The following is a 26304-nucleotide window of genomic DNA, read 5'->3' on the forward strand; positions in this document are numbered from 1 at the left end:
ATTGAGATAATCCATCCCACCTCACAGGTGTGCCACATCAGGATGCTGATCTGACATCATGAGTAGTGCACAGGTGTACCTCAGACTGCCCACAACAAAAGGCCACCCTGGAATGTGCAGTTTTGTCTCACAGCAAAATGCCACAGATGCCACAAGCAATGAGGGAGCGTGCAATTGGCATGCTGACAACAGGAATGTCAACCAGATCTGTCGCCCGTGCATTGAATGTTCATTTCTCAACCATAAGCCGTCTCCACAGGCGTTTCAGAGAATATGGCAGCACATCCAACTGGCCTCACAACCGCAGACCTCGTGTAACCACACCAGCCCAGGACCTCCACATCCAGCAGGTTCACCTCCAAGATCGTCTGAGACCAGCCACCCAGACAGCTGCTGGAACAATTGGTTTGCACAACCAAACAATTTCTGCACAAACTGTCAGAAACCGTCTCAGGGACGCTCAACTGCATGCCCGTCGTCCTCATCGGGGTCTTGACCTGACTCCAGCTCGTCGCCGTGACAGACTTGTGTGGGCAAATGCTCACATTCGATGGCGTCTGGCACGTTGGAGAGGTGTGCGCTTCACGGATGAATCATGGTTCACATTGTTCAGGGCAGATGGCAGCTGAGAATGTCCCAGTTCTTGCATGGCCAGCATACTCACCGGACATGTCACCCATTGAGCATGTTCGGGATGTGCTTGACCGGCGTATACAACAGCGTGTACCAGTTCCCACGAATATCCAACAACCTCGCACAGCCATTGAAGTGGAGTGGACCAACATTCCACAGGCCACAATTGACAATCTGATAGACTCCATGCGACGATGTGTTGCACTGCATGAGGCAAATGGTGGTCACACCAGATACTGACCGGTTCTGGGTCCCCAGACCCCCAATAGCGCAAAAAACTGCACATTCCAGGGTGGCCTTTTGTTGTGGGCAGTCTGAGGTACACCTGTGCACTACTCATGATGTCAGATCAGCATCCTGATGTGGCACACCTGTGAGGTGGGATGGATTATCTCAATATAGCAGATGTGCCCACTACCACACAATTGGACTGATTTGTGACCACTGTTTGGGAGGGATGGTTATATTGTGTATCTGGAATGAATTTTAGGTCTCTACGTCCATCCCATGGGGAATGGGAGCAAAAACAAAAGTGTTGCGTTTATATTTTTGTTGAGTGTAAATGCAGTATAAGAAATGCTGAGCAGTCTGAATATGAAATGCTGTAATGCGACTCTGTAGGTCAGTCAGTCCCTGTCTGCCTTTAAACAGTCTTAAATTTGAGCCGATGGTATCCTCCACCCAAAAAATTAACCAGTTTCTTCTGTATTTCCTGCACCAGTGGATGTGGAGACTCAACAACCAGAAAATGATGCCAGAGCATCGAGGTAACCAGATTATTCTCAACCAGGTATCTCCTCCTATAGCAGAGCTGTGGCTGGATTCATGTCCATCAAGACAGTCAGGCACTAATTCTCTCCACTACACCTTCCCAGTTTTTCAACTGGAAATCATCATTGCCAAGCATCTGTGTGGTTCTCAGTCATCCAGGTCATGGTAATCTAAGATATGATCACAATGGATCACACTCATAAATTTATCATTTGTCATGAGTCAACAATACAAGTCAGCTGATTAGGATGTGTGTATAATTACAGTGGGGCAAAAAAGTATTTAGTCAGCCACCGATTGTGCAAGTTCCCCCACTTAAAATGATGACAGAGGTCAGTAATTTGCACCAGAGGTACACTTCAACTGTGAGAGACAGAATGTGAAAAAAAAATCCATGAATTCACATGGTAGGATTTGTAAAGAATTTATTCGTAAATTAGGGTGGAAAATAAGTATTTGGTCACCTCAAACAAGGAAAATCTCTGGCTCTCACAGACCTGTAACGTCTTCTGTAAGAAGCTTTTCTGTCCCCCACTCGTTACCTGTATGAATGGCACCTGTTTGAACTCATCATCTGTATAAAAGACACCTGTCCACAGCCTCAAACAGTCAGACTCCAAACTCCGCCATGGCCAAGACCAAAGAGCTTTCGAAGGACACCAGGAAAAGTATTGTAGACCTGCACCAGACTGGGAAGAGTGAATCTACAATAGGCAAGCAGCTTGGTGTGAAAAAATCAACTGTGGGAGCAATCATCAGAAAATGGAAGACATACAAGACCACTGATAATCTCCCTCGATCTGGGGCTCCACGCAAGATCTCATCCCGTGGGGTCAAAATGATCATGAGAACGGTGAGCAAAGATCCCAGAACCACACGGGGGGACCTGGTGAATGACCTGCAGAGAGCTGGGACCAAAGTAACAAAGCTCACCATCAGTAACACACTACAACGGCAGGGAATCAAATCCCGCAGTGCCAGACGTGTTCCGCTGCTGAAGCCAGTGCATGTCCAGGCCCGTCTGAAGTTTGCCAGAGAGCACATGGATGATACAGCAGAGGATTGGGAGAATGTCATGTGGTCAGATGAAACCAAAGTAGAACTTTTTGGTATAAACTCAACTCGTCGTGTTTGGAGGAAGAAGAATACTGAGTTGCATCCCAAGAACACCATACCTACTGTGAAGCATGGGGGTGGAAACATCATGCTATGGGGCTGTTTTTCTGCCAAGGGGACAGGACGACTGATCCATGTTAAGGACAGGATGAATGGGGCCATGTATCGTGAGATTTTGAGCCAAAACCTCCTTCCATCAGTGAGAACTTTGAAGATGAAACGAGGCTGGGTCTTCCAACATGACAATGATCCAAAACACACCGCCCGGGCAACAAAAGGAGTGGCTCCGTAAGAAGCATTTGAAAGTCCTGGAGTGGCCTAGCCAGTCTCCAGACCTCAACCCCATAGAAAATCTGTGGCGGGAGTTGAAAGTCCGTGTTGCTCGGCGACAGCCCCAAAACATCACTGCTCTCGAGAAGATCTGCATGGAGGAATGGGCCAAAATACCAGCTACTGTGTGTGCAAACCTGGTAAAGACCTATAGTAAATGTTTGACCTCTGTTATTGCCAACAAAGGTTATGTTACAAAGTATTGAGTTGTATTTTTGTTATTGACCAAATACTTATTTTCCACCCTGATTTACGAATAAGTTCTTTACAAATCCTACCATGTGGATTCATGGATTTTTTTTTTCACATTCTGTCTCTCACAGTTGAAGTGTACCTCTGGTGCAAATTACTGACCTCTGTCATCATTTTAGGTGGGGGAACTTGCACAATCGGTGGCTGACTAAATACTTTTTTGCCCCACTGTACATATTTTTTGCTACATTCCCAAGTACTTGAGTAACAAAATAGCTGATTTTCCCAGTGGAGGCTCCCTCCCTCAACATTCCTTATTTATAACCGTTTTGTACTAGTATGATCTGGATTACTCCTTTGCACTGCGAAAATTGTACGAGTTTCTCTCTCGTAGCAGTAATCTTCTGACCCTTTTCTAAGCAGTCCTCCATTTTCAGAGGTTCAGAGATAATGGGAAAAACTATATAGCTGCACAGTAGCACTCTGAAGCACCTGCCAATCAGTTTTCCAGCATTAACTGAATCTAAGCAGAGGGTATATCACTGGAAATTTGAGAATTTACCCTGCTACTTCTATAAGCAGTTACATTATTAAACAATGCTACTATTACTCAGTCATATATGATCATACCATGTAGTGGCTCCACTTTGTTTTACAGATACGGCAGTATCTTTCATGAGCCGGTTCTCTTCTTCTCCACTGTTCATTTCTCATATGTCAAGCAATTTCAGACTTTTGCATATAAAATTTGCATTTATGGTCATGTTATAAAACAGCTTTGATTTTTAAAAGCAAGACTGTGAGCTACATTCCTAAGTACTTCAGTAACAAAATATCTGATTCTCCCGGTGGACGCTCCTTCATAATCCCTCTTTCGTAACCTGCAGGTCTGTACTCCATGATCGGGTTTACTGCTCGGCTCTGCAAAGGCTACAGGAGTCTCTCCGACTTTTTCACAGATTAGAGCGGGAATCCTGTGAACCCTGATTTTCTTTTATAAATTTCTTTATTGACTCCTATATTTTTTTTTCATTATTCACAGTTTTATTTTATTTGCAGTGTCCAGGTTGTTGTTGTTACTGTAACAACAAATAATATCAATAATATTATTATCTGTGATCTACTTTAATGTGTTATGCAAAGCACGTTTAAACCTTTTGCTTGTTTTATATTGTTTTAACCTTAAATTCACTACAGTTATTTGTTTATTAAAATATTCATTGTGGATGTTGAACTCACAGTTTGGAGTTGGTGGGAAATAAATGAGCAAAAGAACAGATAGTTTTACAATAAAACAGCATATGTTAACTATTTTTATTATTTTCTGCAATAAAATCAAATGCATTCACAACCATTAATATGATATTTGCAACATTAGGTATGTTTTCTTCAAGGAGTGAATAACTAGATTAAAACTTTTGTTTAAACTGAGCATCCATGTTTAATACTCACTGAAAACAGGAGAAACTGTTTTGTTTCCTTCAATTTATTAAAGTATTTTTTAAAGTGTTAATCCTACAAGCTTCTCAGTTTTCTTATTCATTTTTCATGCAACAAGCAAATAAAGATTTTTACATACAAAGCAACACTTACTGCTTTAAGTCGTGCACATATACATATGAATCTTTTCATCTACACACCTGAATAAAAATTATTCTTTTTATATTTTTCTTTTCTTTTCTTCAGTTTATTTCTTGGTGATGTCCTTATAGCTAAAGACAACAGAGGCTATCTGCTCATGTATTTCCTGCTGCCCACACTCAAACAGACATGCAAAGCAGCCATCATCAATGTAAGCCAGGTCTGAGTAACCACTGGGTCCATCATTAATGATGCAGGGTTCGCTCCATGCCTTTGGATCACGTGGGGATTTGTTCAGATACACACCTAACTTGACCCTGTGTTTCGGACTGGTTGGGTGCGTGAACAGCAGCCACTTTTCAAGGTTCTGGCTTGGGTCACTTTCTGTGTTTTCACTTTCTTGTTGAGCTGGGAAGGAGATCACGCTTCCGTGACAGCCTGAACCTGTTTCCACAAGCTTGTTTTCAGGTTGAGGAATGGTAAAGCTAAGTCCATTATCATCACTGACTGCTTCCACTCGATGGCCGCCCACATTACGGGCGTTGCAGTAGATGTGGTCTTTGGAAAGTTCAGCCATTTCACACTCAACTGATACCACTGATTCCTCATTAAATTTCCGTATGAAATCCCCAAATTTCCAGTTTTCACCATGACTATCACTATACAGTGAGATTGCATAGTTTACTTGGTTTGATCGCAGTATAAGCATAAACTGGGATAATCAGTCTACCACTCTCTGTTTGAATACCATGGCCTGGCCCAACAGCAAATGTGGCCCAGTTTTTTATTTCACTCAGTTCGTCCGTCAAATTGGTCACGTCGCTCCAGGTTTCTCCGAGATCCTCACTTGTGATGAAGCAGAGACGGGTCCGGTTGTCACATTTTTTTATTTGGTGAAGCTCAGTGATGCCGTCTTCAACACAGATGAAAAACAGGAAAAGTTTGTTGTTGACCTTGTCATACACCGGGCAGGGGTTCATTGGACGGTGTCCATCAATAAGTGCCTTTTCCACCTCTTTGAGTTCTAACCACTAAAAGAGAGATTGTTCAGGAGTAAATAAAACAGAACAGTTCAAAACAGGACTGTAATTAACAAGTAATTTAGAACTGAAATGGCTGATTATCACTATTACCTCAGTCGTCCTCTGACAGCATTTCTGCTTGATCTTTCCTGTTCTCATAACCAGCTTTTCTCCGCTGGCATCATCTGAAGTCTTCCTCTGCTCTGCAAAGGCAAGTAAAGTTTTACTTTTTTCCTCATACAGAAGAGCAGGGATCCTGTAAACACATTGAGCAGCTTCCTTAGATTCAAAGACAGGTTGTTTCTGCAGCTGAGCTGTTGTTGAACATCCACAGCCCATGTTTGCTTTCCTTGTGTATAAAATGGATATTAAATTATAAAGAAGCCTTGCTGGGTTTATCTCTGCGGTCCTAGAATTTGATGTTGCTTTGACTTTTATAGGCTGGCTTTTAGAGAGTGTGGATGAGGGAGGGATCTTTGTTTTTATCACAGATCGATGGTCATTTCTGAGGAAATGATTCACATTTCATTGAACTCCACCCCTCATTCCCTTAACAAATTAAATAGGCAAAACCCGTCTTTCATCATGCATGTCAGGAAAACAACCAGAATGAAAACCTTTAATAGCTGTTATGTCTGAATTTTATTATTTTGTACATACAGCGGTATAAAAAACAATGTTTGCCCCCTTCCTGATTTCCATATTTGTCACACTTAAATGTTTCTGATCAAACAAATTTAAATATTAAAAAAAGATAACACAAATATAGATAAAATGTATTCTCTGGATGAATGTATTTATTATAAAGGGAAAAGAAATCCAAACTACATGGCTGTGTGTAAAAAAGTGATTGCCCTCTAAACCTGGGCCACCCTTAGCAGCAACAACTGCAATCAAACTTTATTGATAATTAACAATGAGTCTTTCACAGTGCTGAGGAGGATTTTTTGGCCCACTCATCATTGCATAATTGTTGCAATTCAGCCACGTTGAAGGTTTTCAACCATGAACCACCTTTTTAAGGTCATTCCACAGCATGTTAATCAGATTCAGACCAGGACATTGATGAGGCTGCTCCAGTCCTCACTTTCGTACTCTTAAGCCATTATGAGGTGGAATTACTGATGTGCATGATGATGAGATAGCCTTTATTTGTCAGTTGCAGGTCTTTTACCCACAACTGAGATGACAGACCTTGCCAACCGTACATACAATACACAAACATCACATTGGGGAGACAGGTCAGGCTAGGTAGCGAGGAAAAAAAACATCGAAATGTGCAACACAAAAGGATAATACAGGAATGCACAGGTATCAACACACCATAACACAATAAACACAGACAAGTGTAGCACTTGGTAAAGTGTTAAGCTAAAATATGTCCAAAACATTCCACGAATCTGTTGGTATTTGTGTTATTCAATTTGCATGTGGACTGTCGGAAACAACTCAGCACTGTTGTAAGCCGATGCTTATCTGGTAAGAGAGTAACATGTGATTCTGTCACCTGAGGTCCAATAGTGCATCGTGAAAGTGATCTTAGAGCACTGCTAAACCCTATGCCGACTTACGCCATCTCTACATTGTCACAAGGAAGAGAGAAGTATATTTATTTATTTCTGTTTCTTATTGTCATGTTTTCTCAATGTTGGGACAACATTTATTTAGCAGGGGAGGAATGTAGCACTTGGTAAAGTGTAAAGCTAAAATATGTCCAAAACATTGCACGAATCTGTTGGTATTTGTGTTATTCAACTATATGTTTGGATTTTTGGCTGCTACATGTTTTTCCACCAGTAGGGGGCAGTCACGGAAAAAGAAAAACTATGTAAAAAAAAAAAAAAAGAAAAAAGAAAAGAGAGAAGAGTGTATTCTTGGGCTCTGTATGTGAAAGCCACAATTCTGAAGTACCCCAAATAAACTCGGTTCTGCTGTTTACACCAAGTTGTCCTGGAGTGGTGTAACATTTTGGAGGTTCCACCGAGATAGTTTTGGGACTACTTCACACAGAGGAACACGGTAAAGGAGCTAATGCTAACGGATTGCGACAGTCTAGCTAATGCCATGCAAACTGTTTTTTCTCCGGTCGGATACACTGAGAGAGTTTTATTCGTCTTAGTTATCTTTCAAGCATGTCTGTGAACCGTGAAGATTTTTTGTTGGAATTGGAGCAGAAGTTATGTGGATTTTCTTTGGAAGAACTGCTCAGAGTATGTGAACTATGTAATATTACAGAAAAGGGCAGCGAAGAAATACAAAGCAAATCCCGCAGAGCTCTCGTTAAGCTTATTAGCCAGTTTTGTGAACGAGAAGAGTTTTTACAGCGAGAGGATGAAGGCATGTCGGTGCTTCTGGAGCTAAATGATGTGCTGGTTTTGCTGGTGGAGGCGCGGTCAGCGGCTGTCGGCGCAGGAGCGGTGGTCCGGTCTTCATCTTCAGACAGAGCGGAGATGACGGTGGAGGCTGTGCACGAGGAGCAACTGGCAGCGGCGCAGGCACCTCCGGAGCGGCGGACAGGGCCGATGACATCGCTGGAGCATCAGGCGGCTCAAGGGACATCAGCGGAGCAGCAGGTGGCCATGAGGACGTCGCTGGACGGCGAAACACAGCGCAGGGGGAGAGACTGTATTGGCAACAGCTGCTGTAATGTTTCATCAGGTGGATTCAGAAAAGACTTCAGTATAAGTGGACATGTGGGTGAGTCGACAGCTAAAGACACGCTGAGTTTCAGTAGCTTAGAGCACCAGATGGAAAGCGGCTTAAAAACGGGCTACTCTGAAGCTGAGATTGTGGAGGCTGTCATACGTGCCATCATTCCTGGGTTAAAACTAAGGAGCTATTCGGAAGGGAAAGAAGATCTCACATTGACCAGCCTGAGACAAGTTCTAAAAGCCCATTATGCAGAAACGGATGCAACAGTACTGTACCAGCAATTAACCAAAGCTACACAGGGGGCAAATGAAACACCACTTGAGTTCCTGATTAGAGTGCTGGATTTGCGTCAAAAAATCCTTTTCGCATCTGAGCGCACCCAGTCTAGCCTAAAGTATAACAAAGAACTTGTTCAAAGTCAATGTTTTCAGTCCATTAGAACGGGTCTTCTAAATGACAATGTCAGAGCAGAAATGAGAGCATATTTGCAGGATGAAAACTGTAGCGATGAACTCTTATTAATGAAAATGCAAACAGCCCAGTACAATGAAAGCGAGAGAGCGTTAAAGGCAAAAGCCCACAGGTCATTTAGAACAGGACTAAATGTAGTTGAGCAGAATGTAGCGCTTACTGATCCCCGCACAAGCCAGCCTGACACAAAACCGGCTAAAACCCTCAAAGATAACTCCTTATTTGCAAAAATTGAGGAAAGTAACTCAGCAATCAGGGAACTCACAGGACAGGTAGCTTCACTAGTGCAAACTGTCCAACGACATAGAAGTGGTGATGGTGATAGACAAGTCAGGGCATACAGAAAGGCAGCTCAGAGACCAAAAAGGCAATGCTCTGCATGTCAACAAGAAAACAGGGACTGTGACCATTGTTTCAAATGTGGCAGTGACTCTCACTGGGCAAAGGGATGTAAAGTAAGGGGAGCTCAGAAGCAGGAAAACTGGGCGGGGCTGTGACTGTGGGACAAGCCACAGCTTCAGCACCAATGTCCCAATGTGATAACATTCCCAAGGCCCAAAGCTTATCCCTTGCACCACCAACTGACTCAGGAAATCCTAAAAAAGGAACCAACCCCCAAACGTGTTCTATTTAAGTACCAAAAAAAGAAAAGTAGCACAGCTTGTGGGCAGAAAGTGTCTAGTATGGTGTAGAATGAATAACTGCAAAACACAGGCACTGTGGGACACGGGAGCCCAAGTTTCAATAATGAGTGCATGCTGGAAATCAGACAATTTACCTCACTTAGAAGTTCACCCCATCAGCGATTTACTAAGTAAGGATGAACTTTTAGACTTGAGAGCTGTAAATGGATCTGAAGTCCCTTTCCAGGGTTGGGTAGAAGTTAGCCTTAGCCTTTGTGATTCGAGAGGAAAAGCTGCAGCTCAGAATGAGGTTCGGGTTCCAATCCTAGTAAGTCAGGATGTGATGCAAAAACCAATAATAGGGTTTAATGCTATTGAGGAACTGATCAAAAAAGACACTACTCAGTCCAGTGAAAGCTTGTCTCTACTCAGAAACTCTCTAAGAGTAGGATCAAGCAAAGCAGAAGCACTGTTGAACCTTATCCACACCACCAGTAACGAGATAGTTACTTATCCTATCAGATCAGGACGCAAAGCTATTGTCGTACCGGGTGGGCAAATGTACGGCGTTAGTTGTTCCATCAAAACAGACCTAAAGGTAAAAAGTGAAATGCTTTTCGAGCCAGATGAAAACTTGTCTTTAGATGAGGGTCTGAAATCTAACTGCCAGTTGCTGTCTATATCAGACAGCACCCGCAAAGTCAATATCTATGTTACTAATGCTACCAAACATGACATTGTGTTGCCACCTAAAACCCTTCTAGGTAACATAGAGAGGGTAACACATAGTTATCCTGTAAATCTCAAAGAAGCTCAGATAGGCTCGATTGTAGAAAAAGACAATCAGAACTCACCTAGCTTGGCAGAAGAGCCTTGGGAACCACCTGTCAATTTGGGCCACCTTAACACAGAACAACAGGCGGTCGTCATGGAAATGTTAAGGGAGGAGTCAGGCGCATTTGCTAAACACAAAGAGGAAGTTGGTTACATAAGAAATCTAAAAATGGATATCAAACTCACTGATCAGATTCCTGTAGCCAAATCCTATAATGCGGTCCTACGTGCTCTCTACGATGAAGTAAAAAGTCACATTCAGGACTTGTTAAAAAAAGACTTTATTCACAAATCAACCTCACCATATGCCTCTCCAATAGTGTGTGTGAGAAGGCAGGATGGAGGCCTGAGACTGTGTGTCGATTATAGGGGCCTCAATAAAAAGACCATTCCAGACAGACACCCTATTCCACGAATACAGGAAATCCTTGATGGACTTGGCGGCAATAGGTGGTTTAGTGTGCATGACCAAGGCAAAGCGTACTATCAAGGTGAAATCAGCGAAGACTCGAAAAAATATACCGCCTTCACAACACCCTGGGGGCTGTACGAATGGAATAGGATCCCATTTGGACTCACCAATGCACCTGCAGCTTTCCAGCGGAGCATGGAGGAAAGTTTGGAAGGCTTGAGGGACAAAATATGCACTCCATATTTAGATGATGTTTTGGTGTACAGTCAAACATTTGAACAGCATATTGAAGATTTGAGATCAGTTCTCAAACGTCAGCGGGCTTGGGGAGTAAAACTAAGACCTGATAAATGTGACTTGTTTAAAAATGAGGTCCGCTATGTGGGCAAAATCATTTCAGCAGACGGCTACAAAATGGATGAGAAAGAGGTACAAGCAGTACGAGCTTTGAAGGACAACCCACCAACAAACATTAAAGAGCTGAGAAAGCTTTTAGGATTTTTAGGATACTACCGAAGCTATGTACAAGATTTTTCAAGACATGCAAAGTGCCTATATGATTTACTCTCAGTTGACCACACGCAAACACCAACGCGGTCAGCCAAGGCGGGGCATGCTGCACCCACCCAAAAAATCATATGGAGTGACAGCCACCAAAAAGCACTAGACTCTAGACTATTTGGTGGATGTTTTGACTAATCCACCTGTGATGGCTTATCCTAAGTTTGAGGAACCCTTCATTCTGCACATCGATGCTTCAGAAGAAGGCCTTGGTGCAGTCTTGTATCAGAGGCAGGACAGTAAATTAAGAGTCATTGGATATGGGTCAAGAACATTAACACAAGCTGAGAGGAATTACAGGTGGCACTCAGGGAAACTTGAGTTTTTGGCACTAAAATGGGCTGTGACTGAGCGCTTTAGAGACTATTTGTTCTATGCTCCCTCAGTGACAGTGTACAGTGATAACAACCCTTTAACCTATGTTTTAGGCACAGCTAAACTGAATGCAACAGGACACAGATGGGTTTCCGAGCTGGCTGATTTTAACATAACACTGAAATACCGACCCGGAAAAAGTAACGTTGATGCAGACTTTTTGTCCAGAACACCTTCTAGTATGGATTCATACATGTCAGAATGTACTGAGCTGTGTTCGCCTGAAGTGTTAAGCGCAGTACTGAATGCCATTGAAACACAGGAAGACAAACAACTGGATTGGATATCAGCCATAACATGCAATCCAGAAGTAAACAAAATACTTACAGAAAATCCGCCAGATGTGAGGATCACAACGCAGGAGCTATTGCAAGCTCAAAAGCAGGACCCTGCCATAGCTTATGTTCTCAACTTAAAGAGTACTGGTGCGAGTTTTGACAAGACATCAGCGCTCAAAACCCCTAAAGGAAAACAGCTACTACACAAGTGGAAAAAGCTGTTTATCTCAGATGACGGGTTGCTGATACTGTCATGAATCGCTGTGCGGCAGGCAGGAGTTGGACCCAAAATGCAGGACTCACAGACTCGGGGAGGTGAACTCAAAACACAGCTTTATTTGCTGGTAGAACAAACATACAAACTAGACTAAACTGGGAAACCATAAACTAAGAACTCACAGGGAGACACAGGGAGATCCACACACAGCATGAGGGACGACGTCACGCCGAACAGAGGGAGACGCAGACAGAAATACACAGAGGGTAAACGAGGAAAGTTTGAACACACGGGGAACACAGGTGACACTGATAATCATAACGAGACAGGGCGGGGTGAACTGAACATGACATGTACGGGCGTGAGAGTCACAAAGTAAACAGGAAGTGCACAGAGGTTCAGACAGGAGGAGAGAGAGCACGGGGAAAACACAGACATAACGGGCTGGGGAAACATGAAACAACCACAAAGGGAGACGAGGGCTCATAAATACATAGAGGGCACACAGGGGGGGGGAGAGAGAGCACGGGGAGAACTTGGACATAATGGGCAGGGGAAACATGGAATAAAACATAAGGAGAGACGAGGGCTCACAGATACACAGAGGGGCACACAGGGGTAAAAGCCATGAAGGGAAAACACTTAGGGAACAACACAACAGGGCAACTCAGAAAACATGGCCTAAATAAGGAACAAAATACAAACATACAAGAAAACTAAGAACACTGGGCCAACATGGCCCAGGACCATGACAGTACCCCCCCCCCTCAAGGGCTGGCTCCCGACAGCCCAAACCCGAAAAAACAAAAACAGAAAACAACCCACCCAGGGCGGGAGGCGGGGGACCAGGACGGAGGGACCAGAACGGGAAACAAAAACAAACAACAGAAAACACAGGAGCACATGACTATAGTCCAAATAAGGTTCAGGGGGCCGACCCAGAGCCCACAGGCACAAGAGTTCACGGGTCACACGGTCGGGGGGCCGACCAGGTGGGTGGCACAGGTGACAGAGCTGGTCCGGAGGCCGGCCGTGCGGAAGGCAGCGGCGATGGCGAAGGGGGGGACGACGACGGAGCAGTTCAGGGGGCCGACCGCGCGGAAGGCAGCGGCGGCGGCGAAGGAGACGACGGAGCAGTTCAGGGGGCCGACCGCGCGGAAGGCAGCGGCGGCGGCGAAGGAGACGACGGAGCAGTTCAGGGGGCCGACCGCGCGGAAGGCAGCGGCGGCCCTCCAGTCTCAGGCGTGCTGGCCATGGCCTGGTGGGCACAGGACCAGACGAGGCAGGACCAGACGAGGCAGGACCAGACGAGGCAGGACCAGACGGTGGCGATGCGGGGGCCGGACCAGGCGAAGCACAGGCTGAGGCTGGACCAGACGAGGACGAAGACTCGGAGGCCGGACCAGACGAGGACGAAGACTCGGAGGCCGGACCAGACGAGGTTGCAGAGGCCGAGGCTGGACCAGAAGCAGAGGCTGAGACCGGACCAGGCGTAGCAGAAGCAGAGGCTGAGACCGGACCAGGCGTAGCAGAAGCAGAGGCTGAGACCGGACCAGGCGTAGCAGAAGCACAGGCAGAGGCCGGACCAGGCGTAGCAGAAGCACAGGCAGAGGCTGGCCCAGGCGTAGCAGAAGCACAGGCACAGGCTGGCCCAGGCGTAGCAGAAGCACAGGCACAGGCTGGCCCAGGCGTAGCAGAAGCACAGGCTGGCCCAGGCGTAGCAGAAGCACAGGCAGAGGCTGGCCCAGGCGTAGCAGAAGCACAGGCGGATGCAGCCGGACCAGGCGACGACGAGGCGGTCGCAGGTGGCGGCTGGACAGGCTCCTCGGGCCCTCCAGCTGATACGGCGTGAGGCTGAACGGGCCCCTCGGACCCTCCAGCGGAGAAAGGAGGCTGAACGGGCCCCTCGGACCCTCCAGCGGAGAAAGGAGGCTGAACGGGCCCCTCGGACCCTCCAGCGGAGAAAGGAGGCTGAACGGGCCCCTCGGACCCTCCAGCTGACGAGGCGTGAGGCTGGACAGGCCCCTCGGACCCTCCAGCGGAGACAGGAGGCTGAACGGGCCCCTCGGACCCTCCAGCGGAGACGGGTGGCTGAACGGGCCCCTCGGACCCTCCAGCGGAGACGAGGAGGTGCTGGCTGGGCTCACTGGAACCCCCAGCGGACGAGGTAGATGGCGACACGGGAGCCGCGGAGTGCTGGATGAGCTCATCCGAGCTTCCAGCAGGAGCCGATGTAGAGCCAGAGAGAATTGGGACCCCGGGCTCAACGTTAAGCTGGCTAGAAAACTGCACTGCTACGGGGAACTGGGCCAAAGGTTCAGGTGCGAGCTGAGCTGCTGGACACACGGGGACCTGAGCTGCTGGACACACGGGGACCTGAGCTGCTAACGGTGGAGAAGTAAACGACTGCACAGGGGACTGAACTGATGTCTGTAGTAACGGTGGTGGTGAGAGTGGAGTAGGTGGTGGAGTTAATGACTTCACAGGGGAATGAACTAGAGGTAGTGACGGTTGTGGTGCTGGTGGTTGAGTGGGTGACTGTGCTAAAGGAGGCTGCACTGGGGACACTGGAGACTGCACTGGGGAAAGCAGGGCTGCAGGAGGCTGCACTGGGGACACTGGAGACTGCACTGGGGACACTGGAGACTGCACTGGGGACACTGGAGACTGCACTGGGGAAAGCAGAGCTGCAGGAGACTGCGCTAGAGACTGCAGTGATGGTTGTAGTGGAGGTGTGACGGGTGGAGGAGTGGCTGAAGTGGCTGCGGGTCGGGCGGCTAATGGCTCGGCTACAGAGTGCCTTAATGGCAGGGCTATGGGTTGAATGACTGACTGAGTAGCAGCCTGAATGGCTGGGTGTAGTGACGGTTGTGGTGGAAGAGAAACAGGTGGTAGTGTGGATGATGGAGCTAAGGGCGACTGAGTGGCAGACCGAACTGATGACTGAAGCGATGGTAGAGGTGAAAATGGAGCTTGTGGTGGAGTTAATGACTGTGCTAGCGGGGACACAGGAGACACAGCTTGTAGCTGGGCAGCTAAGAGAGCTTCAGGAGGCTGGGCAGCTAAGAGAGCTTCAGGAGGCTGGGCAGCTAATAAACTGTTCACATTACCATCCGTAGCACAAAACACAACCCCTGAACGAATAGTCCCACGGTTCGACACAGAAAAAGAGTCCTTATTCACCACAGCCGGCGATGTAAAAGTCCGAACGTCCGGCTGTGGGGTGGCGCACCCGCGGCGTGATCGACGTTTCTTCCCCGCAGATGGCTCCAAAGGGCCGGGAAAAACCACATCCGGCCGGTGAAACTGACGCGGCTGCTCCAGGGTGGCTGTTGTCTGTTGCTGCTGGGCCAAGTCTGATATTTCCCGAGTTCGCGCCGCCTCCCGGGCTTCATTCAAATTGGCCAATAAGTCCAAACATCCTCTGACCTGGCGGAGATGAGAATTTCCTTTGAGGATTGCTTCGATAGCATTTATCCCCACAATCTTTGCCCTTGTATTGGAAGTGTGGGTTATCCACTCGACTAGGCGTTGGACACGTATCAGATCGCTCTCCCCGGGTAAGTCTGCTGGGTCCATGTTGTGGTGACGTCGTACTGTCATGAATCGCTGTGCGGCAGGCAGGAGTTGGACCCAAAATGCAGGACTCACAGACTCGGGGAGGTGAACTCAAAACACAGCTTTATTTGCTGGTAGAACAAACATACAAACTAGACTAAACTGGGAAACCATAAACTAAGAACTCACAGGGAGACACAGGGAGATCCACACACAGCATGAGGGACGACGTCACGCCGAACAGAGGGAGACGCAGACAGAAATACACAGAGGGTAAACGAGGAAAGTTTGAACACACGGGGAACACAGGTGACACTGATAATCATAACGAGACAGGGCGGGGTGAACTGAACATGACATGTACGGGCGTGAGAGTCACAAAGTAAACAGGAAGTGCACAGAGGTTCAGACAGGAGGAGAGAGAGCACGGGGAAAACACAGACATAACAGGCAGGGGAAACATGGAATAAAACATAAGGAGAGACGAGGGCTCACAGATACACAGAGGGGCACACAGGGGTAAAAGCCATGAAGGGAAAACACTTAGGGAACAACACAACAGGGCAACTCAGAAAACATGGCCTAAATAAGGAACAAAATACAAACATACAAGAAAACTAAGGCTACGTTCACACTGCAGGCGAAAGCGCATCAAATCCGATTTTTTTGACCCTATGCGACCCATATCCGATCATGCTATGACAGTGTGAACGGCGCAAATCCGATATTTTCAAATCCGATCTGGGTCACTTTCGTATGTGGTACTGAATCCGATACATATCCGATGTTTTAGAAAGCGACTGCTGTTTGAACGGTCAAGTCGCATTAAATCCGCCTTTTACGTCACCGACACAAGACTGAAGCCAATTATCAGCGCCCGAGAAGACATCGCGAACGCTTCCTAGCCATCCAGTGTAGATGTCAGTGAAACTGTTGGGAAGACAACGTAAACATTTTATTTGTACTGTATAATCTGCAGATTCTGACAGAAATCTGCAGCTATCCTTTGAAGCACCGCTCCTCTCTTAAACAGCAATAAGGATCATTATTAGGTTATTTACATTATTATGTAAATAACAAAATAACTTAAAGCAAAAATTGGGAAACGTAAAGTCCGAAGTCTTTATATTAACGGCCATCAGTCAAACAATACTGTTTGTTCTTGGTCTAAACAGAGCGCGTTGTGTGTGACATCTTCTTTTGCGCATGCGGGCCGCTTTGAGCGTTCACACTAGAGCGCGTTTGCTGTCGCATTTTATTTGTAGTGTGGACGAGGAGACAAAAAAATCGGATTTGATCAAAAAATCGGAATTGAGCATTAAGACCTGCAGTGTGAACGTAGCCTAAGAACACTGGGCCAACATGGCCCAGGACCATGACAGATACGAAAGACTGTGACTTACACTCAGATTGTGATTCCGGAATCGCACAAAGAACTGGTGTACAAACACCTTCACTGCGAAATGGGTCACTTGGGGGTGGACCGTGTGATGAATTTGGCAAGGAGTAGGTTTTATTGGCCGAATATGTACAAAGATATTGAGTTTTTCATTACACAGGTGTGCAAATGTAATATTCAGAAAAAACCTACAGTTCAGTGTAGGGCCCCCATGTGTCATGTGCCAGCTACTGTACCCTTTGAAATGGTCTCAATAGACTATGTCCATCTCGAAAAGAGCAGGGGAGGGTATGAGTATATTTTAGTGTTACAGGACAACTTCACCAAGTTTGCTCAAGCCTACCCTACACGCAACAAAGCTGGCAAACCAGCAGCAGATAAAATTTTTAATGACTTTTCCTTGAAATTTGGTTTTCCTGGTAAATTACATCACGATCAAGGCAGAGAATTTGAAAACCATTTATTCAAACAGCTGCAGAAGTACACAGGAATAGCCAATTCAAAGACTACACCCTACCATCCACAGGGGAACCCGGTGGAAAGGTTTAATCGCACTTTGCTGTCAATGCTGCGGACCCTGGATGAGGAAAAGAAAGGAAACTGGAGTGACTACGTAAACAAAGTTGTGCATGCCTATAATTGCACAACTAGTGACTCGACAGGATACTCGCCCTTTTATTTACTCTTAGACATCCACATCTCCCTATTGATGTAATTTTTGGACTGAGTGAGACGAACAAATGCAAATCATATGAGGATTATGCTCACAAATGGCAACAACAAATGAAAGAAGCATATGACATTGCATCCAGAAACATTAAAAAGACTCTGGCAAGAGGGAAATCACATTATGACCTGAAGAGACAAAGTGCTGTACTCTCACCTGGGGACAGGGTACTTGTCAGGAACATGTCAGAGAGGGGAGGCCCGGGAAATTTACACTCCTATTGGGAGGATCAAGTTCACATAGTGATCTCTCAAAAGGGGGAAAACAGCCCTGTCTATGAGGTTAAGCCGGAGCGTGGTGCTGGGCGAGGCCGTATCCTCCACCGCAACATGTTAATGCCCTGTAATGCATTACCGCTTCCCACAATAACAAGAACTGAACGAAGCCACACTACACAGACACAAAAACAAAGAGACCTACAAGACGCATCGAACCATATAGAGAGCTCAGATGATGAAGAGCAGTATTGGTCTCAGAGAGTGAGGCACCACCACTGTCAGCCTCAAGGGGATTTAATGGTGTCTGCACCTGCTACTGAACTGGACCAGGACCTTCAGCGAAAGAGCACGGAGCTTAGAGTGGATGCTGAAGAATTTCAAGTAGATATGGTGAATGGACAAGGTAACGCTAAACATGACACCTCAGCATCACCAGACACTGTTGCTTCGTCAGGTCAGCCCAGTGAAATGAACCCAGAACTGTCGGAACCGCAGCCGAGAAGATCTCAGAGGAAGAGATGTCCACGGAAAATATTGACTTATGATGCATTTGGCCAACCAGTTCAAAGAGCAATTGGTCACAGTGTTAACCCATTGTATGCCAGTGCAGCATCACCGCCATTCTATGACCAGTTTGGAGTACCTTGGGCAGCTCTACAAATGCCTTACTATGCAGCTTATGTACCAGTTAGTTATTATTGAACTGTGAAAGAGTTTTTCTGAATTTAAATGATGTTATTTTTCAAAAATGTATGGGGACTTACAAGGCCTTACCAATATGGTGACACAAATATTTGATACTTTTGGGGATGGTAGCGTAAGACATTGGATCATTATGTTTGATGAGGTAAATTGTGATTAAATGGTTACTATCTAAGTTGACAAGCTCCGGTGCACGTGGTAAAGTGATAGTAACGTCTTAGAGGGTAATATTTGTATGTGGACTGTCGGAAACAACTCAGCACTGTTGTAAGCCGATGCTTATCTGGTAAGAGAGTAACATGTGATTCTGTCACCTGAGGTCCAATAGTGCATCGTGAAAGTAAGATAAGATAAGATAAGATAACCTTTATTAGTCCCACACGTGGGAAATTTGTTTTGTGATCTTAGAAAAGTGATCTTAGAGCACTGCTAAACCCTATGCCGACTTACGTCATCTCTACATTGTCACAAGGAAGAGAGAAGTATATTTGTTTATTTCTGTTTCTTATTGTCATGTTTTCTCAATGTTGGGACAACATTTATTTAGCAGGGGAGGAATGTAGCACTTGGTAAAGTGTAAAGCTAAAATATGTCCAAAACATTGCACGAATCTGTTGGTATTTGTGTTATTCAACTATATGTTTGGATTTTTGGCTGCTACATGTTTTTCCACCAGTAGGGGGCAGTCACGGAAAAAGAAAAACTATTTAAAAAAAAAAAAAGAAAAGAGAAGAAAAGAGAGAAGAGTGTATTCTTGGGCTCTGTATGTGAAAGCCACGGTTCTGAAGTACCCCAAATAAACTCGGTTCTGCTGTTTACACCAAGTTGTCCTGGAGTGGTGTAACACAAGCAACATGGGAAAGTGTTCCAGTGTGTACATCTGATGTGGGACCGCTGTAATCTTTCGACTGCGCCTCCAGCTGACCCGATGTCCACATCATGGGGGAGGTAAGCGTTGGAGGTGGCGTTGGATAGGGAGGGTGATGCGTCAGTGAGTGCTTATCAGTATCAGTATATGTATGTGTGTGCGTGTCCATAGTTCAGCTGAGACAGTGTCCTTCGCCCCGCCAGGCTAAGTAAACAGTCTTCCAGCCAATCCAGGTGGCCTTGCATGGAATGGGAAGGAACAAATTCAAATTCAAATTCAAATTTTATTCGTCATGTACACAGTCATACACAGTACGATATGCAGTGAAATGTTTAGACAACTGCTCGTGACCTAAAGAAAAAAAAAGGAAAAGGCTATGAATAAGATAGGAAATAAATATGAAAAATTAAAAAGGGTAAATTTAACTAGGAAGGAATAAAATATAAAAAATTAAGGTTAAAAATGAAATAACTGTACAACACAAATTAGAATGAAGGGTAAATTTAACTGGGAAAGAATAAGATAAAATATATAAATTAAAGTTGAAAATAAAATAACTGTACAAACAAAATACACAATACACAGTATAGAACTATATAAGAATGTATGAAGAAATATAAATATATATATATATATATATATACATATACACACAATAACAGCAGCTGTACAAGTATTAACTGGAAATGAAGAATATAGTGACCAGTGTTGTGCAATCCACATTATGTCTTGTGCAGTGCAAATATGCTTAAAGTGATTTAAGTGATGAAGTGAAAACAATGTCCAGAATGTCCAGTGTGTGTGTAAGAACTATATGTGTGGGTCAGTACTGTGTGGTGGTGTGATTGAGAGACTGTATCGCCTGCAGGAAGAAGCTCCTCCTCAGTCTCTCTGTGTTGGTCTTCAGGGAGCGGAATCGCTTTCCTGACCTCAACAGAGAGAACAGTCTGTTGTTGGGATGGCTGAGGTCCTTCACGATCTTCCTGGCCTTGGTCCAGCACCGCCTGCTGTAGACTGAGTGCAGGTCAGGGAGCTCAGAGCGGATGGTGCGCTCAGCTGACCGCACAACCCTCTGTAGAGCTCGTCTGTCCTGCATGGTGCTGTTCCCGAACCAGGTTAAGATGTTTCCCGTCAGGATGCTCTCTATGATGCACGAGTAAAAGTTCCTGAGCACCTTGGAGGGCAGTTGGAAGTCTCTCAAGCGTCTGAGGTGGTAGAAACGCTGACGGGCCTTTTTCACCACGGTGTTGATGTGACAGGACCATGACAGGTCCTGCGTGATGTGAACTCCGAGGTATTTGAAGCTGTCCACTCTCTCCACTGGGCACTCGTTGATGACAGGGGTCTGGTAGTTCCTCTCCTGCTTAGTGCTGAAGTCCACTATCAGCTCCTTTGTCTTACTGACGTTTAGAAGGAGGTTGTTCCTCTGGCACCAGTTCTCCAGATTCCTAATCTCCTTCAGGTAGGCCGTCTTGGCTCAGGGGCTCAGAACACACCCCTGGGCGGCTCCAGTGCTGAGAGTGGTGGAGGCTGAGACATGTCCCCCCATCCTTACTGCCTGTGGTCTACCAGTTAGGAAGGTGGAGATCCACTGACACATAGATGAGCTGAGTCCCAGATGCTCCAGCTTGGTGGTGAGTGTGGAGGGAATTATGGTATTAAATGCAGAGCTGTAGTCTATGAAGAGAATTTTAACATAATTCCCCCTTCTAGTGTCCAAGTGAGTGAGTGATGTGTGGAGGAGATGAGAGATGGCATCGTCTGTGGAACGATTTGGACGGTAAGCGAACTGTAGTGGGTCCAGTGTGTCTGGTAGTGAAGAAATGATGAAGTCTCTGACCAGGCGTTCAAAGCACTTCATCACTACTGAGGTGAGGGCTACAGGGCGATAGTCATTGAGAGAAGCAGGGTGGGGTTTCTTCGGGACAGGAACAATGATGGACTCTTTACTTTCCCTGGAATAGCCTCCCACTGTCGTTCTCTAAAACCTAAAAGAGAACTATGGATTTGATCAACTGGTCTCTGAATGCTATTGACACCCTTTTCTCAACGAGAAATCTGGGCTCGGGAGAGCCTGAGTGCCCTGGAGGGACTTTCCCTGCCAGATACACGATGGACGGGTGGCAGAACTGGAGGATCATGTGCCTGACGGGACTGTCGATCGAGGACGCTGAAGATATCTATCTATTCGGAACCATGATAACAGGGTTCATGCTAATCGGAGTTGGCTTAGCCCTGGTTTATCGGAGAAATAAGAGAGCGGAACCGGCTGTTCAAACCCCCCCCAAGGCTGCCCGCTGGAATCGGAAAGGAACGAGGCGCGACCTCTCACAACGAACGTAATATGGTCAACACCTTGGAGACGCTTGCAGCTGCTGTGAAGGCTCAAAACAACACCATTGAGCGTATGAGGGGAAACATCAGAGAGAGGCCTGCTCAAAATGAGACCCTTGAGCGACAGTTGGAAAACATCGCGGAACGGATCATTGCAGTTGTGAGGTCTCAGAATCAAAAGAATGATAACACCATGGAACAGAAGTTTGATACCATCATGGGGAGGCTCGCGACTCTCCAACGGGAGATCGAGAGGCCAGTGTCAGAGTGTTAAAGAGCAGCCTGAAAATTCTCCTGGGCTGCTCGCATGGAAATTAACAAAATCAACATGAACATTGCGGACCCCCATAACGCGCCAGCTGCAGGCCCAAGGCTGGAGCCAAACAATCACTCCCTGATAACGACTGTGTTACGGCTATTCTTCCCATCCCATGCAAGGACACCTGGATTGGCTGGAGGACTGTTTACTTAGCCTGATAGGCCGAAGGACACTGTCTCAGCTGAACTATGGACACGCGCACACACACACACACACTTACACTGATAGGCACTCACTCATCCCCCCTCCCCTTCCAACGCCTTCGATGCTTGTTTCCTGCGAGGGAATGCGGCGGGCTGTGTGCCGTGCTGGAATGGTAGCGCTGTGCAGGGTGGCTGCTGTGTTCGCTTCGGATTACTCCTCACCCCCCACCCACCCCTGTGGCTTGTCATGTCTTCACAATGTTGTGCTGTGGACATTTATGTGCTTTTTGTGCAAAGGAGTTTTTTTGTTTCCTGTTCTCATGCTGTCCTACCATGGAAGCACAGCATGAGTAGGGGTCTCTTTTTTCCTCTTGCACTTTCCCCACTGTAGTGTAAATTTCAATGTTTTTTTCTCTGATTCTACCAATCTCCGACCTGTATCCCCATGTAATGTTTGTGCTATATGTGTAAGGTCGGGGGGGGGGGGTCCCATTTCACTGCAGGGCAACCTGCATGTGACGAATAAAGGTTTGATTGATTAAAGCATGTGGGGATGACCGACTGAGATAAAGCGATGTTGAATATCTCAGTGAACACAGGAGCTAGCTGGTATGCGCAGTCTCTGAGGATACGACCTGGGATGCCGTCTGGTCCTGCTGCTTTCCTGGTGTTCACTCTCTTGAAGGCTCTCCTTACTTCATGCTCGGAGATGACGAGCACGTTTCCGGTGCTGGCAGTATCTTCCTGTCTGCAGCCGTTAGCGCCGCTAGCACTAGCATCGTTGGAGTCCTTAGCTGCAGCCTCGAAGTGAGCATAGAAAGTGTTCAGCTCGTCTGCCAGAGTCACGGCCGCGTTCGTCATACCGGTTGTTGGTGCTTTATAGTCCGTTATTGTCCTTAGTGTCACGGTCTGACTGGGGCAGACCGTATGTGTTGCAGAGGAGGACTCAAACGCAGACCAAAATGTGGTGTGGATTAACAAAACAAGCCGTTTATTGAGGTTAGCAACGAGGGTACAAAATAATAGGGCATCGGTGAAAACTAAACAATAACCTAAACTGGGTGAACTAATAACAAAACATGAAAAACCTTAACCATAGTGAACTGACATGGGTACCTGGAGATGAGACATGGATGAGCAGACGACCTGACAATGGCATGAAGAAAACAAAAGGCTTAAATACAGACATGAGGTGATCAGGGGAAGTGGCGACACATGGGGGAAAACAGCTGACAGACATAAACCTAATGACAGGACCAGGAGAGGAAAGCTAAATACAATAAACAAAGAACACATGACATTGTCAGAATAAAACAGGAAATACTAAAACATGACAACACAACTTAACAGACCTAATATGTGATGAATAAATACAAAACCCCAAAACATAGAAAACCCAGGAACAATAACTGCCTAAACTAAAGGCAGATAGGAAATAACACAAACTAAATCACATAACAAAATGAGACAAATACAAACATGAACTCAGAGCGCTGGGTCAGAGACCCAGCCTGTGACACTTAGTCCCCGCCACAGGCTCCTAGAGTCACTCTGTTGGAGTTGTGACTCTAGTTTCCTCCCGTAGCGCTGCTTCGCCTCTTTCACCGCCCTCCGCACGTTATATGACGCGGCTTTGTACGGGTCCATGTCCCCCGTCGTGAGTCCCGTGTTGTAGGCAGCGGTGCGGGATCTCAGAGCATCGCGGATGGTTTTATCCACCCACGGCTTCTGGTTGGGAAACGTTGTGATAGTCTTTGTCTCCACGGTATCATCCGCTAGTTTCCCGATGAATCCCACAACCGCTTCCGTAAACACGTTGACATCATCATCGGAGCTGTTTCTGAACATGTCCCAGTCTGCGTCATCGAGTGCGTCCTGTAACGCGGCCACCGATTGATCCGTCCAGCTTGTTTCCAGGTTGGGGAATGGTAAAGATATGTCCATTATCATCACTGACTGCTTCCACTCGATAGCCATTTTCATTACAGGCTTTGCAGTAGATGTGGTCTTTGGAAAGTTCAGCCATTTCACACTCAACTGATACCGTATTAAACAGTTCCCCAAATTTCCAGTTTTCACCATGACTACCACTATACAGTGAGAGTGCATACGATTTACAATGGGAACTGAACAAAACATGTAATTAGTTTACAACAGCAACGCGAGAGGGAAGCACTACTGCGACAAGTTTAAGCATAAACTGGGATAATCAGTCTATCACTCTCTGCTGGAATACCATGGCCTGGCCCAACAGCAAATGTGGACCAGTGTTTTATTTCACTCAGTTTGTCTGTCAAATCGGTCACATTGCTCCAGGTTTCTCCAAGATCGTACCTTGTGATGTAGCAGAGACGGGTCCTGTTGTCATAGCATTTTCTTTGGTACATTTCAGTGATATTGTGTTCAACACAGGAAAAGTTTCTTGTTGGCCTTGTCATACACCGGGCAGGGGTTCATTGGACGGTGTCCTTTAATAAGTGCCTTTTCCACCAGTTTGAGCTCTGACCACTAAAAAAGATAAGTAAATAAGTTCATAAGTAAAAATAATTAAATGTTCATAAGTAAATAAAACAGAACAGTTCAAAACAGGACTGTAATTAACAAGTAATTTAGAACTGAAATGGGTGATTATCACTATTACCTCAACCATCATCTTCGATGATTCCTCCTTTATCTTTACTGTTCTCATAACCAGCTTTTTCCCGCTGACATCATCTGGAGTCCTCCTCTGCTCTGAGAGATTACATATGGATCAGAGACCTTTCATATGAAAACACTAAACACAGCACAAGCTTCAGAAAGACACTCACTGAAACAATCAATCTACTGCTATGATGGTCTGAGTGAGCTGCCCGTAGGTTTCCAGTGTTCCCATGTTCTCATTCGCATCCACCCCGTCCTCCTCATCTCACCTGAACAGCTCACCTGAACCTGATCCCTGGCAATCAGTGAGACAGTATTTAAGATGGTAAATCTCTTCTCTGTCAGTTTATCAGCTAAGTCAAGTTGGTAACAGGCCTTCATGAGCTGTTTGCAGTCATGCTATGTCAAAACACCTCACCAAGAATCCCTTCCTTGCATTTTTCAAGTTCACGTTTGCCTTATAAATAAAGCTTGTGTTAAATCTACCAGTTGTCTCTGTGTCTGGTCTGCGCTTGGGTCCACACTCACGTACTGGCCTCCGGGCTCCTTTGACAACTGCACTGTTTTTCAGGACTATGAGCATAACTGCACAGGTATTGCTGTTGGTTGGACAAATAATAGTTGCTTTGGAATTATCTACTGATCATTCTCCCCTTAAATGGGTCCTAATTCCCAATTCCCCTTTTAATATAAATATTTTTGTACTAGCATTCCAGTACACACTTGTACAGAGTTACTTGTTTGTGGTTAATACTCAAACTGATATTGAAGCAAAAAGCACCAATGATCGAGGCTTTGCATGTTTGAATTTGTGCAAAAGGTGAACTTTGCCTTTCAGGCATGTTATTATGAATGCATGGATATCTGGATGTTTATTGAAAGCTGCACAAAGAAGTAAATATATAATTTCCTATGCATCTATGGAACTGGAGAAAACTCACTGATTATAAGTCTTAATGTTACAGAACATGTAGTGATGATGATGGATGAGGATGTTTGTCATGTCAGTTGATTGTGCTGTAACCAAACTCAGTACTGATGTGTTCAAGCAAGGAAAAAATGGGCACAGTTTGGAGAGTGTGTATTACACAGTAATAATTTATCATTAGTTTTGAGGGTAACCTTTTCTTTCTGAGGAGAAAGGCTCACACTTACAAGTCCCTTATTAATAATAAATATACAGTGAAAGTCAGATGTGTTACTTGTATTTTTATTAGCCTTCACCAAAGTCTCCAGCTTCCCTTCTCAAGGAAGACACACACTTTTATTGACTTTGTGCTGTACCTTCCTAAGTAGTAACAATGAAACCCCTCTTTAATTATTGT

At 45.7% G+C, this 26304-nt stretch overlaps 1 protein-coding gene and 2 pseudogenes across 1 annotated transcript; all 3 read right to left on the reverse strand.

Annotated features, from left to right (window-relative positions):
- Nucleotides 1-4729: 4729 nt before the first annotated feature.
- Nucleotides 4730-5984, reverse strand: LOC146668238 (sialidase-3-like; annotated as a pseudogene).
- Nucleotides 5985-12357: 6373 nt separating this feature from the next.
- LOC146668239 (uncharacterized) lies at nucleotides 12358-15647 on the reverse strand. Its single transcript, XM_085408833.1, has one exon. It carries the CDS (start codon nucleotides 15645-15647, stop codon nucleotides 12750-12752), a length of 2898 nt encoding a protein of 965 aa, XP_085264959.1. The 3' UTR covers nucleotides 12358-12749.
- Nucleotides 15648-18026: 2379 nt separating this feature from the next.
- Nucleotides 18027-25562, reverse strand: LOC146668240 (sialidase-4-like; annotated as a pseudogene).
- Nucleotides 25563-26304: the final 742 nt, after the last annotated feature.

This window comes from Rhamphochromis longiceps, linkage group LG6 (genome assembly GCF_057381845.1).
Source record: "Rhamphochromis longiceps isolate RC_006_pf linkage group LG6, R_longiceps_female_GT1.1, whole genome shotgun sequence".
Lineage (NCBI taxonomy): Eukaryota > Metazoa > Chordata > Actinopteri > Cichliformes > Cichlidae > Rhamphochromis > Rhamphochromis longiceps.